Raw genomic sequence first — 16,367 nt, 5'->3', positions numbered from 1 at the left:
ACCACTTACTGACAGAAGAGAATATTTGTAGCTCAGAGTTAAAACCGTGAGCTTCTTGGTGCTCTCTGAGCTTGGCGGTTTTCTTGCAGACGTTTTATTACCCAACTAGGCAACATCAACAACTAAGGAGCAAACCCCACTCCCTACTAGCACTGACGTTGTTGCCTAGTTGGGTAATGAAATGTCTGCAAGAAAACGGCCAAGCTCAGAGACCACCCAGGACACCATAACCCTAACCCTAACTCCCCGAAAAAGTGGGCTAATGCCTCCTTAAGTAACAGTGGGCTAATGCCTCCTTAAGTAACACCAGCTGCCTGCAATTAGTGCAGGTTCGCATCCCACCAGGCTCAAGGTTGACTCAGCCTTCCATCCTTCCGAGGTAGGTAAAATGAGGACCCAGATTGTTGGGGGCAATTAAGCTGACTTTGTAATAATGCCGCTTGGGGTGTGTGTGAAAGCCCTAATAAGCAGGCATATACATAGAATGAAGGTTACTGCTAAGCTTGTAAGCCGTCCTGAGTCTTCGGAGAAGGGCGGGATATAAATGGAATAAAAATAAAAATAAAATAAAATAATAAATAAAAACCCACACATAGAAAAGATGGGGATTACTAGTTTACCTAACGAAGCATTTCCCAGGAACTGTGTCATTTGGTTATTGGCCCACCGAGAAGCCTCTATCCCTGGCATAGGAATGGTGCACCAGGTCTGAACCACAAACCTGGTGCCCACATCTGCCTAGCAGAATTTTATAACACCCCCCCCCCCCACTGAGCTGGGCTCTGATTTGTTTTGGCTCTGGCTAGGTAGGACATACTGCAACCAACGGTTAGAGTCTTTTCCCCTGGATTCTGCTGAGAGCTGGGAAGGCGAGGCGGCAGCGCCCAGGACCCTTCCCCATTTATCCCAGCTATAAAAAGCAACCAAGAAGACGGAATGCAGCCCCAGGCTAAGTTGGGGGATGCGCTCGCCTGGTCCTTCGCTTTCTCCACCCCCCCACCCCCAGTCGCTCGGCCGGGCCAGCCAATGGGCGCCGCGCAAGGGACGTGCGTAAAGTTGCGCTCAAAAGCGCCCAGCCCGCAGGGCTTCTTCGGCTTTAGCGCGCACGGTTGCTCCGGAGGGGATCCGAACCAGCCCGTTGGGGGAAAAAAAAGAGGAGGATGCTGCGCGTGCGGTGCCTGCGCGGAGGCAGCCGAGGGGCCGAAGCCGTGCATTACATTGGGTCGAGGGTAAGCGCCCTGCAGCCGGAGGCGCGGGGCGGGGAAAGCACCCCTGGCTCCGTTCACACAACCAGCTGAACTTGGTTTGCCGTTTGGTGAATTCGCACAGCTTCTTGAACTCGGCGGAGGGGGACGGAAGAAGCTCCCCTAACCGAAGTTGAAGCTAAGCCAGCTGACCATGTCGTTGGAAGACAGCGGTTGCTGGCGCTCGACCCGACCTGAGTTCTCCGCGTTGTGTGCAAAGAAGCCAGGTGTAGGATAGTCTCTGAGCCAAGTGGGAGCGGCGCAGCGAGGATCGGAGTCAAGATTATTGAGGCGAGGGGTGGTGGAGAGCCTAGGTAGCAATCCAAGCCCAGCCAGCCATTGCTGGGGGTGGGGGGGGGGGGGAAAGAAGGGTGCATCTGGGCATGTGCAAAGTGAGGTGAGCGCAGGGAACTGTGTGGGTGTGATTTTGAGGAGGTCCGGCTGGAAGGCGAGATCGGTGGATTCCCCTGAAGTGAAGCTGGGGATTTAAAAAATAAATAAATAAAAACTAATGGAAAACCTCAGAGGAAATTTTCAAAGCTTGCCTTTCAGGGGTTTCTTTGCACTGGATCCAATCAATTCGTAAAGTTTGGAAATCTGGAAGGAAAAGTTCAGAGAGGAATGTTATTTTCCTTTGTAAAAATGTGACACTTTTTGGCGGCCAGAATTCCTGTCTTCCCCCCTTCTCTCCAAAGAGCTTCAACTCCAATCTGTTTGTGCCTTTGATCCCTTTGGGTTAATTTTGTTTAAATCCTTAATTCCATTCACGCAAGGGAAAAAAGTTGTGAACATTATCTATATAACCAAGGCCCCACTTGAACTGGTCACCGTTCACTTGCATCGAATCTGATCTGTTCCTTAGGGGGCTCTCTGGCCTAAAGACTGTAATAAAAGTTTTGATTTCGGACTTCTTCCCGGGGGAAAAAAAAAGGCCCTGCAAGGAAATCCAGCTCACCTTCCCCCCCCCCAACCCTGAACCTTGAAGTCCAGAGTCTAAATTTACATATGTCATTTGGCTGCCTATCTCTGTTGTCCTGGGCAAATTGGGGTGGGGGGCAGTGAGTGTTTCTGTGCCAAAGTTTAATCTTGAGATGGAGAGGTCAACGGAGTCATTCTTTATATGCTCTGCAAACAAACAGAGAACCAGTTTGGTGTAGTGGTTAAGGTAGCAGGCTAGGAACCGGGCGACTGGAAGTTCTAGTTCCATTTTAGGCACGAAGTCAGCTGGCTGACCTTGGGCTATTCCCTCCCTTCTCATCCTTGGGAAGGAGGCAATGGGCCAACCGCTTCTGAAATCTTGCCAAGAAAACTTCTCCAGGCAGTGGCCAGGTGTCAACCATGATTCAAACACCCAGTTGTGGGCTTACGCACACACAGAGAAGGAGATGTTGGGCATGTGAAAAGCCCTCTGCTCGAAATGGCCTTGGAATCTGATATTTCGGAACTGGAGAGGGCAAATCTAGTCCATCGTCATCTCTTCGTTCTGCAGGCTCAGCAGTATGAGAGGGAAAAAAATGAACAAGGAAACATCTGCTTTGTGAAGAGTCCATCAAGGTTGTTCAGTGAAGGAAACAAATCAAGTTTTTTGCCCAGGCAGGAAGACAGCAGCGGAAAGGAAGGGAACCCCCCCCCCCGGCATTTCTTGGTCTGCCGCTCGCTTTCTTGTTTTGGCATGGAACTCTTCATTCCTAGAGATGCAGCTTTCAGAGTTTCTGAGCTGCGTAAAGTGTGCTGAACCTTTGATAGACTGTGATTAGCTATTGTGCTAACAGCCAGCTGAGCTTCCTCACTTCACCTGTACTCCAGACTATGGCTTTGCAGGAAGAAACGCGCGTTAGTCTAGGGTAGCCCAAAACCTGAAGGCCAAAGATTTCCTGAAACGCAACTCTACGGTAGGATTCAGTGGGGATACACAGAGGAAGGATGGGAGGAAAGACGGGTTGGTTCTGCAAGTGACACGTGAGATTTGTGACATGGGAATTGCAGGCAACTGCAGCCATAAAGCCAGAACAATCCTGACTGCGTCTTTAAGGAGGTTTCTGTCCAGGTGAGTTGGCAGGAGACCCCTGGCTGTTTCTCGAGAATCGTTCCACTTCTTTTCTGTTAACGTGGGTGTCTGGATGAAGGGTGGGGGGGGGAGCGACAGAATGTGTGTCCTGAGTCCACCCGTGATGCTTTTTGTGAAGTGGGTGGCCACATAAATGTGGGAAGAAAATATGGGATCACCCTAGAAGACGGAATTAAGGTACTTTCATCCCTGCGTTGGGATGCAAAGGCAAAGGACTGGGATTATTGTGACATTATGATCCGTAGCATACAATTCCAATAATAATAATAATAATAATAATAATAATAATAATAATAATAATAATAATAATAATAATAATAATAATATGATGATGATGATGATGATGATGATGATGATGATGATGTTGGAAAGGACCTGAGAGGTCATCTAGTCCAACCCCCTGCTCAGGCAGGAAACCCTGTACCATTTCAGACAAATGGCTGTCCAATCTCTTCTTAAAAACTTCCAGTGTTGGAGCATTCACCACTTCTGGAGGCAGGTTGTTCCACTGGTTAGTAGTAGTAGTAGTAATAGTAGTAAAGTTGGAAGGGACCTTGGAGGTCATCTAGTCCAACCCCCTGCTCAGGCAGGAAACCCTGTACCATTTCAGACAAATGGCTGTCCAGTCTCTTCTTAAAAACTTCCAGTGTTGGAGCATTCACAATTTCTGGAGGCAGGTTGTTCCACCGATTAATTGTTCTCACTGTCAGGAAATTCCTCCTTAGTTCTAGGTTGCTTCTTTCTTTGATCAGTTTCCATCCGTTGCTTCTTGTCCTGCCTTCGGGCGCTTTGGAGAATAGCTTGACTGCCTCTTCTTTGGGGCAGACCCTGAGATACTGGAAGACTGCTATCATGTTCCCCCCCCCTCGTCCTTCTCTTCATTAAACTGGACATACCCAATTCCAGCAACCGTTCCTTGTATGTTTTAGTCTCCAGTGCTCTGACCATCTTTGTTGCTCTTCTCTGCGCTCTTTCTAGAGTCTCTACATCTTTTTTTACCATTTTTTTTCATCAGTGTGGTTTGCCCTGGATCTGTTAAGATGGTGTCTCTCCCTGCCCTGCTGTTTCAGTCCCGCTCTGGATTGCTGTAGATCTAGCTGTCCCTTGCCTTCAAGTCAGACCTAAGCTGCCTGGGATGGGCGAACTCTAAAACAGGAGCTTGAGAACTTTTCAGTCTTCCCTTTCTATGTTCCAACATGCCTTCTTGGGTGGGTGGGTGGGTGGGTCTCTCCCTCTATGTCCAACCTTCTGCTGACCCAGCACACATGCCTGTCCTCCCGTTTTGGGCTGGGAATGCTGATCATGTACACTGCAAGAAGATAGGGCATACTTGCTCCTAGGCAACCTGGCAGTCTTATTTTTCCCCAGCAACTGGTGGAGAACAAGTGCAGCCTCTCTTGCGAAGGGTAGAGTAGAAGACCTTAACGGAAAGCTGAATCTTCTCTTCGTGTAACACTGGAACGTTTGAAGGGAAGCCACTGATATCCCAACTTGGGCTTGCCGATTGAACAGCGTTCTTTGTGACCTAGTTCCCAGACTGTGCTAGGCTAGGGGTTTGTTTCAGTAAGGTTGCATAAATATACTGCTCAAGGATGGGTGTGTGTGGCACACTGGTGTAAACCATGATTCACAAAGCATAATGTTTGTGCGCTGCCCTTGGTGGGACTGGCAGCTAATATAAATTTAATAACGGGTGGGCTCAAAACATGCATGAACGTTTCCTTGCTTATTAGCACAGGTCTCGATTATCCTAATTTCTCTTGTCTGAATGGTTTCCAAAGAAACTAAGCATAAAAATTAGCAAACCAGATCTATTGTCTGCATCTAAATTGAATGGCTTTCCTTTGCAACACACCAACAAAGCACCATGTTTTAGTGATTAAAACTATGTGAGGTCCAGAAGCTTGTTGGTAACCAATGCATCAGCCTCATCTTAGTATTGCACTGTTCAACCTATTTCCACCTGTAAGCAGTCAAGGTGGTACATATTGGATCACCTTCTAAGTCAGGGTGTCAAACCCGCAAGGTCACGTGACATGTCACAACGTATCACAACTTTTTTCCATTGCCGGCAGTGGGGTGGGCGCGGTTTCACCATGACGCATCCGGCCCACGGGGCAGCAATTTGACGCCCCTGTTCTAAGTATTCAAGGGCAGCCCCATGTAAAACTCAGCACAGTAATCTAACTCATGTTATAGCTTAGTGTGGTGAGATGCAAGAAGCTTTCTTTTATGTTAATGATAAGTAGGGCGAGAAAGCAAGGCGAAGCTCTCTTAGAATGAAAACTGGATGTTGATTATAAGTACCAGCGGGAGAAAACTGTGTCGGATAGGATGCACAGAATTAATTAATCCAATAACAGAATCCATAACAATCTTTTCCAACCCAAGTCTTCTCTTAATGAATCGGCTTCCTTCCCAGATTTCTCAGCAATGGCTTTGCTGGCTGGAGAATTCTGGGAGCTGAAATCAACTCTAAAAGCTGGTGAAGTTGAGAAACATCGCATGCTTTAGCTTAAATACTACTTGATTGAAAGGAATCTTCATGATTGAGAGAAACCCTCCTTACCTTGATTAGGTTACAAGTAAAAGTGAAAAACAAAAACAAAAAACCAATTCAAGATGGTCTTCCGGATCCTGAATACTTCGTTATTTTCCCTGGAACTCAAAACCTCAGGATAGGCACCATCTAGCCACACCGTTATGATTTCCCCCTTCTGATTGTGTTTTTTGCTTTTACATTCAAGTTTGGAAGAGTCGTCACAGGATGGGTGCAGCGAAATTTCCAGAGCACCCAAACTGCAGCAGCCTCCAGTTCTCTTTGTGCTGCTACTGCTGAAGCCTCCAAAGTTCCTGATCCTAGCCCAGAAAATTGTCCTGTATCCTCCTACAATGAGTGGGACCCACTGGAAGAAGTCATTGTGGGGAGAGCCGAAAATGCCCGTGTTCCTCCTTTTACAGTTGAGGTCAAGGTGAGTCTTTACCCTCTGAAGTTGAATATTGGTTTTTGTCGTCTTCTTCTTCTTCTTCTTCTTCTTCTTCTTCTTCTTCTTCTTCTTCTTCTTCTTCTTCTTCTTCTTCTTCTTCTTCTTCTTCTTCTTCTTCTTCTTCTTCTAATTCTTCTCCTCCTCCTCCTCCTCCTCCTCCTCCTCCTCCTCCTCCTCCTCCTCCTCCTCCTTCCTCTTCTTCCTGCTTTTGTAACGAGGCTAAGACAGGGTCCACATTACTCTCTCCTCTTTGTGAGGAGAGACCCTATACTATTCTGGAAAAATCCCAAAAGAGTTTTTTCAACAGGCAACTGGACTCTCTTTGTCCTTGAAGAGCTTTTGCTTCTCATCCAAGAAGCTTCTTCAGTTCTTTACTTCTTCAAAACTGAAGAAGCTTCTTGGATGAGAAGTGAAACGTTTTCAAGGAAAAACAAAGAAAGGTGCCAAAAAGCGCCTATGGGACAACCATGACCAGAATGACTGAGAATCTCCATAGAATTCTGGGCCAGCGTTGGAGCACCCACAGCTTCTGGAGGCAAGTCATTCCACTGGTTAATTGTCCTCACCGTCAGGAAATTTCTCCTTAGTTCTAGGTTGGAACTCTCGTTCATGATCTTCCACCCGTTGTTTCTTGTCCTTCTCTCAGGATCAGAAGAAGGAAGGAAAACTGGGGCTTTCTGCCCTCGAGAAATTTTAGACTCTTACGTTATAAAAGTTTCCAGACTGCTAATCACATTCATTTTTTTTTGCAGCAAAAGCAATTATTGTGCTTTAAAACAACCGAGTGATGATTGCCTGAACTTTCATGGATCCAAGTCCACCGAGGGCATGGATTGTGGAAGCTGAAGTCATCATATTTGCTCGCGTGGCCAACCTAGACCCTGCTGGATGCAGCTATGGTCCCAGATGACTTGTAGAATAGCCAAAAACAAACAAATGAAAACACAAGTTGACAGTTGCTGAGCTGGCTGTTTGGGTCCAGCCCGCATGACATCCTCTTATCGCGGAAACTTTAGGACTATCATTTGTCACTGCAAAAATCTGTCCTGGCCTTTGAACCATACACGTGATGGAAATGGCTACGGCAGCGATTCCAGCTGCTGAAGACCTCCTAGGTCTCCACAAATCTTACAGCCTGAGTTGTCAACAACAATTGGGGCATGGAGTTGAGACCTGAGGGAGGCGTCTTCAGGAGCCGGAACGGCATGCTCTTTAGTCTTTGTAACTACCCGTTGTAGCAGTTTCTAGGAAAGGCCACTGCTGCGCACCTCTCGGTACCTTCTTGTAGCCTAGCCATTAGTGATCTCTCTACCAAACCATCTGGTTTTCTCCTGCATTGCTCTGTCTGGATGAAATTGAACAGAATTAGGTGTGATACTGGAAAAAGTACCTCTGCCCTGTATCGGTGGGGATGGAAGAATTGCCCTTGTTGTGGTACTGCCATGCTAACTATTAAACATATTGTGATGAAACTCCCACACAACACCTGAAGGCAAGACCTGTTCCATTGGTTGATTGTTGTTGCTGTCAGAAAATTTCTCCTTACTTGTAGGTTGAATCTCCCCTTGATCAGTTTCCATCCATTATTCCTTGTCTGTTTGTTTTCTTGTAGACGTTTCATGACCCAACTTGGTAACTTCATCAGTGCCAGAAGGCAAACCCCACTCCTACCTAGCATTGTCGATGTTAATGTTGCGTATTTTTTCTTCTTCTCCTTCTGTCTTCTCACGTTTAGGTGGTCAAACTAATCTGAACTTTTGCCTGATTTATACAGAGGGCACAACGGTGCTAATTTGGGCTTGTCCGTTTAACGTTGGTGAACCCAGCTGTGATTTACTCAACAAACCATGACCAACTGCGATACAGTTGGTCATGGTTTGTTCTTCTGAAAGAAGAGAAATCATAGAATATGATTATTGTAACTATAATCCTGTATTTAGCTCTGGGAAGTGGGGGGGGGGAAGTGGGTGGGTTTGGGGTGGGAGGGATTTGGGGATATATTGTAAAATTTTGTTTTTGTAAAACTCTTTAATTAAAAAAAAAAAGAAGAGAAATCTTCTTTTGTTCATCTATGGGGAAAATCATTTGCGCAATTGTCTGTAAATTGTTTCTCTCCCCCCCTTTCCCCTCCCCGTTTCCCCTTTCCCTTTTTGTTGATTCCCCAGGCTAATACCTATGAGAAGTACTGGGAATTTTATCAGAAGTACGGAGGGCAGAGTTTTCCAGAGGGTTATATTAAGAAAGCAATCGCTGAGATTGAAGAAATGTGCAATATTTTGAAGATGGAAGGGGTGACTGTGAAGAGGCCTGAAGTTCTGAACTGGTCAACCCGATATAAAACACCCGATTTTGAATCTACTGGTACCTTTTACTGAATAGCTTTCAACAAAGTTTAGTGTTTTACATTTGTGCGTCTTCCGTAATCTGCCTACTTATTGATTACAGAGGCGCCTTATTTATTATTTTTAATATTGGGGCTCAGAGCCACTCATAATGTTCAAAGAAGCACAATTTTCACTACCAGTGGCCCTCAACCTATGACCAGCATTGAGCCCAAAATTTCTGTTGCTAAGTGGGACGTTTGTTACGTGAGTTTTGCCCCATTTTACTACCATTCTTGTGTCAGTGGGCAAGTGAATTGCTGCGGTTGTTAAGTTAGTAACACGGTTAGCTTGTCAGAAGTTGCAAAAGGTGGTCAGATCACCCCGGGGCACTGCAACCGTCGTAATTACATGCCAGTTGCCAAGCATCTGGATTTTGGTCATGTGACCACGAGGAGGCTGCAATGGTGATAAGTGTGGAAAAGGGTCATAAGCGCCACTTCAAATGTAACTTTAAACGATCAAGCAGCCTAGGACTACCTGTATTTAGAATCTCATTATTTTTTTAAAAAAAATGAAAACAGGGAGGGAAATATAACAGGTAGGGAAAAATATTAACAAGGAGGAGTGTTAAGAGAATAGCACAGGCAAGGGAAAAGGAAGGCCAAGTTAAAAAAAACATTGCATTTTAAAATAAATGAAAACAAAACAAACTAATTTAGAATTATTTTGGAGTTGATAAAAACAGGGACGGGAATAAGGCAGTAAGGGGATCTGAAAACAGCTCTGACTTCTCACACTGTTTTTTTTTGAGGACCAATTGACCTGCTAAATTAATGGTATCACGAAAAAATTAACGCACACACCTGTGTGAGTGAATGTATAAATTGTGGCACTTTCTTTTCTGAAGCACACACAGTACGTGGGTCGCTGACCACCACGTTTTCTTTTATAACTGGGGGAAAAAAAACCCCACCAACTGTTGGGATTCCAATTCTCCTTGCTCTGTTTTCATTTAGTCTGCATCATTTTAAAAAAAGCAACTCTGACGGTTGTGTTTGTATATCAGCAGCGTGCATTGTACACAGCCGTGCTAACCATAGCATGGAATAACGGGTGGTTGTTGACTTCTCTGGCAGGCTTGTACGCAGCTATGCCGAGAGACATTTTGCTTGTAATTGGAAACGAAATCATTGAAGCACCAATGGCCTGGCGAGCCCGTTTCTTTGAATATAGAGCATATCGTCCGGTCATTAAAGAATATTTTCGCCAGGGGGCCAAGTGGACAACAGCACCGAAGCCCACCATGTCTGATGAACTTTACGACCAGGTAATATTTTCTGATTCCGCAAAATAGGAGAAAATAGGTTTGAACTGTGGGTCTCTCTTAAGCTTGGTTGTTTTCTTGCAGACATTTCATTACCCAACTAGGTAATAACATCAGTGCTGGAAGGGAGTGGGGTTTGCAGAAAAGAGGAGGAGGAGGAGGAGGAGGAGGAGGAGGAGGAGGAGGAGGACAACAACAACAACAACGATGATGGGTTATTTGATGTTTTCTGAACTTTTTTTTTCTTAGAAACATTTCATTACCCAACTAGGCAATGTCATTAGTGCTGGAAGGGAGTGGGGTTTGCGGAGTGTAGGAGAAGGAAGAGGGGGAGGAGGAGGATGGAGAGGAGAAAGAGGAAGAGGATGACGATAACTCTGGGTCTTTGGTGCTTTCTGAACTTGCTTGTTTTCTTGCAGACGTTTCATTACCCAGCTAGGTAACATCATCAGTGCTTGGAGGTGGAATGGGGATTGCTCTCTGGGCACTGCACTTTCCCTGTTGCAGCCCCTAAGGCTGTACGGTTGTTTTTTTTGTCTCCACTGGGATTATGTGCTTTGTCTGTCTTAAATTAGGATTACCCCATCCGCACTGTGGAGGACAGGCACAAGTTGGCTGCTCAGGGGAAATTCGTCACCACTGAGTTTGAGCCGTGTTTTGATGCTGCCGACTTCATAAGAGCTGGGAGAGATATCTTTGTGCAAAGAAGTCAGGTAAATATATTAAGATCTCCCCCTCACGTTTTCCTCAAAGTGGGTTAACCAAGTTCAGCAAAAAGAAAGCATGTGTCAAAACGCGAGCGTAAATTAAAACCTCCATACAGGTTGTCCTCTCTTAGCGACCGCTTGAAGTTATGACAGATACAAACATCCCGCCTTTATTACTTCATAAAGAGCTCAAGGTGGTGATTCTACCTAAGCCTCCTTCCTCCCATTTTCCACACAACCACCCTGTGAGGTAGATTGGGCTGAGAGACAGGGACGGGCCCCAAGTCACCCAGCCTAAAGTGGAACTGGAACTCACCATCTCCTGGTTTCTAGGCCACCACCTTAACTGCTACACAAAATCCCTTTTCAGCTCTCTGCACAATTAGATTAAATTTGGTTTAAAGGTTGTATTTAGAGATGTGGAAACTGGAATTGCCTCCTACTCCAGTGCTAGCCAATAATAATAATAATAATAATAATAATAATAATAATAATAATAATAATAATAATAATAATAATAATAATAATATAATGATGATGATGATGATGATGATGATGATGATGGAAGGGACCTTGGTGGTCATCTAGTCCAACCCCTGCTCAGGCAAGAAACCCTATACCATTTCAGACAAATGAAACATGTAACAGTGATACCCATTGTCATCGGGGCACTGGGAACTATGTCCAAAAACTTTGCAAAATACATCAAAAAATTGCAGCTTCCTGCAATAACTACAGCAAAGCTACAAAAAACTGTTCTACTCATAACATCTTACATTTTAAGGAGATACCTGGTTGATACCTAGGATGCTGGCAGCAACCTGTGTCAACCATTAGTGCCAGTCAATTTGAATGTTCAGTTGACTGAGTTTCATGTTTTATGAATAAAAGTTTTATAAATAACAACAACAAAACCAACAAAAAATTGGAATGTACCTTGGTGGTCATCTAGTCCAACCCCTGCTCAGGCAGGAAACCCTATACCATTTCAGACAGATGGCTGTCCAGTCTCTTCTTAAAAACTTCCAGTGTTGGAGCATTCGCAACTTCTGGAGGCAGGTTGTTCCACTGATTAATTGTTCTCACTGTCAGGAAATTTCTCCTTAGTTCCAGGTTCCTTATCTTGGCTAGTCACTGTTAACCAGAAGAAAAAAAAAGGAAAAGAAACAGAGCACATAACTGGCAATACCACTGTAAGAGGACTGAAACTTGCATGTTTGGGGAAAGTAAAATATTTATTTATTTATTTATTTTAATTCCATTTATATCCCGCCCTTCTCCGAAGACTCAGGGCGGCTTACAAGCTTAGCAGTAGCCTTCATTCTATGTATATGCCTGCTTATTAGGGCTTTCACACACACCCCAAGCGGCATTATTACAAAGTCAGCTTAATTGCCCCCAACAATCTGGGTCCTCATTTTACCTACCTCGGAAGGATGGAAGGCTGAGTCAACCTTGAGCCTGGTGGGACGCGAACCTGCACTAATTGCAGGCAGCTGGTGTTACTTAAGGAGGCATTAGCCCACTGCTCCACCAGGATATATCCAGTTTGTCTTGGATCATGAGGAGAGTTTTGCTTTAAGTCTGCATTACACTATAAAGCAGACACATTTTTGCTTTCCTTTCTGCATCGTCGCAGGTTACAAATTTCATGGGCATTGAGTGGATGAGGAGACATCTTGCTCCAGAGTATAGAGTCCATACTATTTCTTTCAAAGACCCCAACCCGATGCACATCGACGCTACTTTTAATATCATTGGTCCTGGGCTGGTGCTTTCTAATCCAGATCGCCCTTGTAATGAGGTAAGGGGGCTTCACAGAGGAATGGGGAACTCTAGGCCAGGGTTCCTCAAACCTGGCCCCTTTCAGACTTGCGGACTTCAACTCCCGGAATATGCTGATGTTTCAAAGCTGAGGAATAAGTTGGTGCGTGTTGTTTCTTGTATTGGACAACTTTTGCTGGGTTCCCACCAAATGATAGGAATACAATTTGCATGCCACATCACTATGCCATTAAAAAAAAATCTTCCTGGCCTAATATGGGAAATTATTCCATTGCATGAAATCATAATATAGTAGGACGTACTTTGGGCGGCGGGGGGCGGAATAGTATGGCTTGCTAGCCATGATTTGTGGGTTACTGTGTTATGCAGATCCAATCTTTGTTCTCCAGCCTTCTTATCTCTAATTAATATAATTAAAAGACTGAGAACTTCCAACAGTTTCCCATTCTTGCTGTCAACAGAGGATAGATCAGGGGTCTTCAAACCTGGCCCTTTTATGACTGGTGGACTTCATATGCTGGCTTGAGGGATTCTAGGAGTTGAAGTCCACCAGTCATAAAAGGGGCAAGTTTGAAGACCCCCTGGGGTAGATGACAGCTAGAATGTGAATGAAAAAAGGAATGTAAGAACATTTAAAAACACACTGTCAACTCTCCCAGGTAAACCAGACAGGAAACGGGAGTAGACAAACAGGTTCTCCTTCATTGTAAGGCTACATTAACAAATTCTTGCAAATCCAAAAGTACAACTTCCCACTGCCAGTCTGAACTGCTTGATCCATTAGAGTGGATCCCTCCCAATTTTCTTCCTCTGATCATTAAGCCACTGGGGGCTCCTGCCTCTCTTATCTGTTTCCTAGGCAACATGGCCTCCTCTCATTCCCCAAGGTCATCCACACATTCCATTACACACCCATGCACTCTCAGCATCAGATTTTGCTGCAAAAAAAGAGAAAAGATCTTAGAGCCAAACAGGAGATAAAGGTTGAAACTGGCTCTGGAACACCACCTTCTTCCATTTTGATCCTAGTCTTGGTAGCTGGGCAGATGAAACAGATGACTCATCCATCATTTTTATGTAATAATAGCAGAGAAACTAACAGACTTAATGGAAGCGCACAGCTGGAGAACATACAGAGAAAAACAAGATGATTTCCAGCGTGAAGCTTTCTGTTTTTCTTCCCAACTCTCTTAGATTGATCTCTTCAAGAAGGCAGGCTGGACAATCTGTCACCCACCTCTTCCTCTCATCCCTGACAGTAGGTTTGGCTTTGTTCCCGTATGGAAGGCATGACTTGGGAAGCAAAGAGTTCTATTGCGATGGCTGCACGGTGAGACATCCATGAATGCTAAATGTTTTTTATCTCTAGACCATCCGCTGTGGATGTCTTCAAAATGGCTTTCCATGAACGTCCTGATGCTGGATGAGAAACGTGTTATGGTGGATGCCAATGAAACCCCGATCCAGAAGCTCTTTGAAAGCCTCGGTAAGACCAATTTATGTAGGCGGGCCAACATTTCATGGAACAATTATTTTCAACTTGTGTAGAGCACACATTTTTCCTAAGGAGAATTGAAGCCAGATTCCTCAGCATTTCTCCAGCTAAGTGCCCTCCGGAAGTATGAATCGCCTCGAGATTCAAAGTGCAAATTGAGATTTGGAAGTTCAACATCTTTGAAGGCCACCAAGCCAGCAAAAGCTGCTGAAGGCATGAGATGTTGAACTTTACACCTGCTCAGTCTCCTGGAGATCTGGAGATATGGCTCCTAACCTTGAAGAACTCTGCCTGCACCATGATCTTTCTTCAAGGTTAAGAGAAGGCTAGTTGTCCTTCATATTTTAGAGATAATGTGGATCTTCCCAAAAGAGATACCACTTCATCTTTCTGCTCAGCCCTGCAAAAAAAGAGAAGAGGATGTAAGATTATGACTCCTCCCTGGACAGACTTTGAGGCCATGGGATTTGAGACCTTCATAGAATCTTCCAACAAAGTCTTAGATGCAGCATCATAACTAGAAAGCCTATGTCAACTGTCCCTTTGGTAAATGCAGCAAAAGAAACTCCTAGGACACTATTTTACCAAGAGTATAACTTTACTGATAATCCCACATAGGTACAGAAGTAGCAAAGCCAGTTCTAAAGTTTTCGTGCGAAAACCAGTGTAGGTAAAATCCTCTTTTCCCCCTACACCTCCCCACTGTTCATGGTCCACCAATCCATTGCGTTAATTTTGTTTTGGGAATGATCTGAGTACCTCAGGAGTTTTCCCAGTGTTTGACCTTGGGGTGTTGGGATTGTCCCAGGCTACAGAAGGTTCGCTTGCATTCCTCAATTCCCTCCCAAGCTCTCCTTACATTCCCATACTTTCTCTCCCCCCCCCTTTATTTTTTTTGTTTGGTTGCGAGCAGGGGTGTGTAAGCGAGTCAGCCGTGACAGCCAATTGCTTTGGCAGTGGATACCTATGTGTGACTTCTCATTAATTCCTCTTCTGCCTGCAGGCATTTCCACCATCAAAGTGAACATCCGCCACGCCAACTCTTTAGGAGGAGGGTTTCACTGCTGGACCTGCGACATACGTCGCCGTGGCACCTTGAAGTCTTATTTTGATTAGGAGAGGTCTGTCTGAAACACAGGCTGCTGTCCAATGTGAATGCATGAGTCGTAAAATGAAGAGGTTAGCTTCCCCTGGCTCCTTTAAAAATAAAAACGGATGTAGGTGCATGAGTTGCTGTGCTTTGAATCAGGCTCTTCCCCCTTCCTAATTTGTGCATCCCATCCCCAGGACAGGACAGTGCGCCCTAAGGGTCCATTCACACATTACAAACAGGGAACTAGGGCCATAGATGATTAATACTCCTTGACGAATGGTTGGCTTCCATTGTTTGGCCAGGAATTCTTTGATATACACATCCCAGTGGATACTCTTGGCTATTTATACCAGGGGTCCCCGGGCCCTGGACCCGTACCGGGTCGTGGTATCCCGGCAACTGGTTCGCACAAACAAGCAAAGTCCCATCTGCGAGATGCAGGCAGCACACAAAACCACTCACTCTCAGGTCCGTGGAAGAACCGGTCCCTGGTGCCCCAAAGGTTGGGGACCTCTGATTTATACAGAAGTAAGCCTCATGTTTTTGAGTTAGTTTATTACAAGCTGATAGGGTGGCAGCTTTAGTCACAAAACAGCCCCTGTTTACATTGTCTTATTAGATGCCCACACAGAAACACACCATCAATGAAGATGGGGCAGGGGGAAACACTTTCTTGTCCCACCCAACGTTGAATAGTCTTGTTTTATCATGACTTCAATCATATAGGCCAGGGGTCTGCAACCTTGACAACTTTAAGACTTGTGGACTTCAGCTGCCAGAATTCCTCAGCCAGCTGGCTGAGGAATTCTGGCAGCTGAAGTCCACAAGTCTTAAAGTTGTCAAGGTTGCAGACCCCTGATATAGGCCCATGCTAGCTCAAGGAAGAAGAATTGTTATGGGGGCACAGTAAGCCCCAAAGACACAACATTTCAGGACCAAGGAGAGCAACTCTATGCAGGTGGTCCTCGGCTTGTGAAAACAATTGCGATTGCAACTTCCATTGTTAAACAATGCAGTTGGTTAGTGAGTCATACACTACAACCTTTTTTTTTTGCCATGGCTGTTTAAGTGAACCATGCTGTCATCAAGCCAATCTGGCTCCCCCCCCTATTGACTTTGCTTGTTGGAAGCCTCCTGTAAATCCCATTGAAAGCAATATAAAGATCCTACAGTTTTTGAATACGCAAGCTGCTTCCTGGAATAATGTGTGTATGTGTGAACAGGCCCTTAGTCCACAGAGAGCAGGCTTGCTTCCTCAGCAGTGAAATGGGTCTTCCGGCTGGCTTTTGGATCTAGACACTCCTCCCCTTTTTAAAAAAAACAAACCAAAAAACAAACTT

At 45.1% G+C, this 16,367-nt stretch overlaps 1 protein-coding gene across 1 annotated transcript; it reads left to right on the top strand.

The window, feature by feature from the left end:
- Positions 1–1,160: 1,160 nt before the first annotated feature.
- Positions 1,161–15,384, top strand: GATM (glycine amidinotransferase; the record flags this gene model as incomplete). The annotated part of the gene is made up of 9 exons (XM_081337691.1): positions 1,161–1,229; positions 6,060–6,284; positions 8,465–8,660; positions 9,760–9,950; positions 10,523–10,660; positions 12,294–12,458; positions 13,634–13,697; positions 13,809–13,925; positions 14,938–15,384. 9 exons carry the CDS (start codon positions 1,161–1,163, stop codon positions 15,048–15,050), a joined length of 1,278 nt encoding a protein of 425 aa, XP_081193817.1. The 3' UTR covers positions 15,051–15,384.
- Positions 15,385–16,367: the final 983 nt, after the last annotated feature.

The sequence above is a fragment of the Vipera berus genome (genome assembly GCF_964194415.1).
Source record: "Vipera berus genome assembly, chromosome: 12".
Classification (NCBI taxonomy): Eukaryota; Metazoa; Chordata; class Lepidosauria; order Squamata; family Viperidae; genus Vipera; species Vipera berus.
The sequence above is the reverse complement of the archived record's forward strand: the minus strand, read 5'-3'. Positions and strand labels throughout refer to the sequence as shown.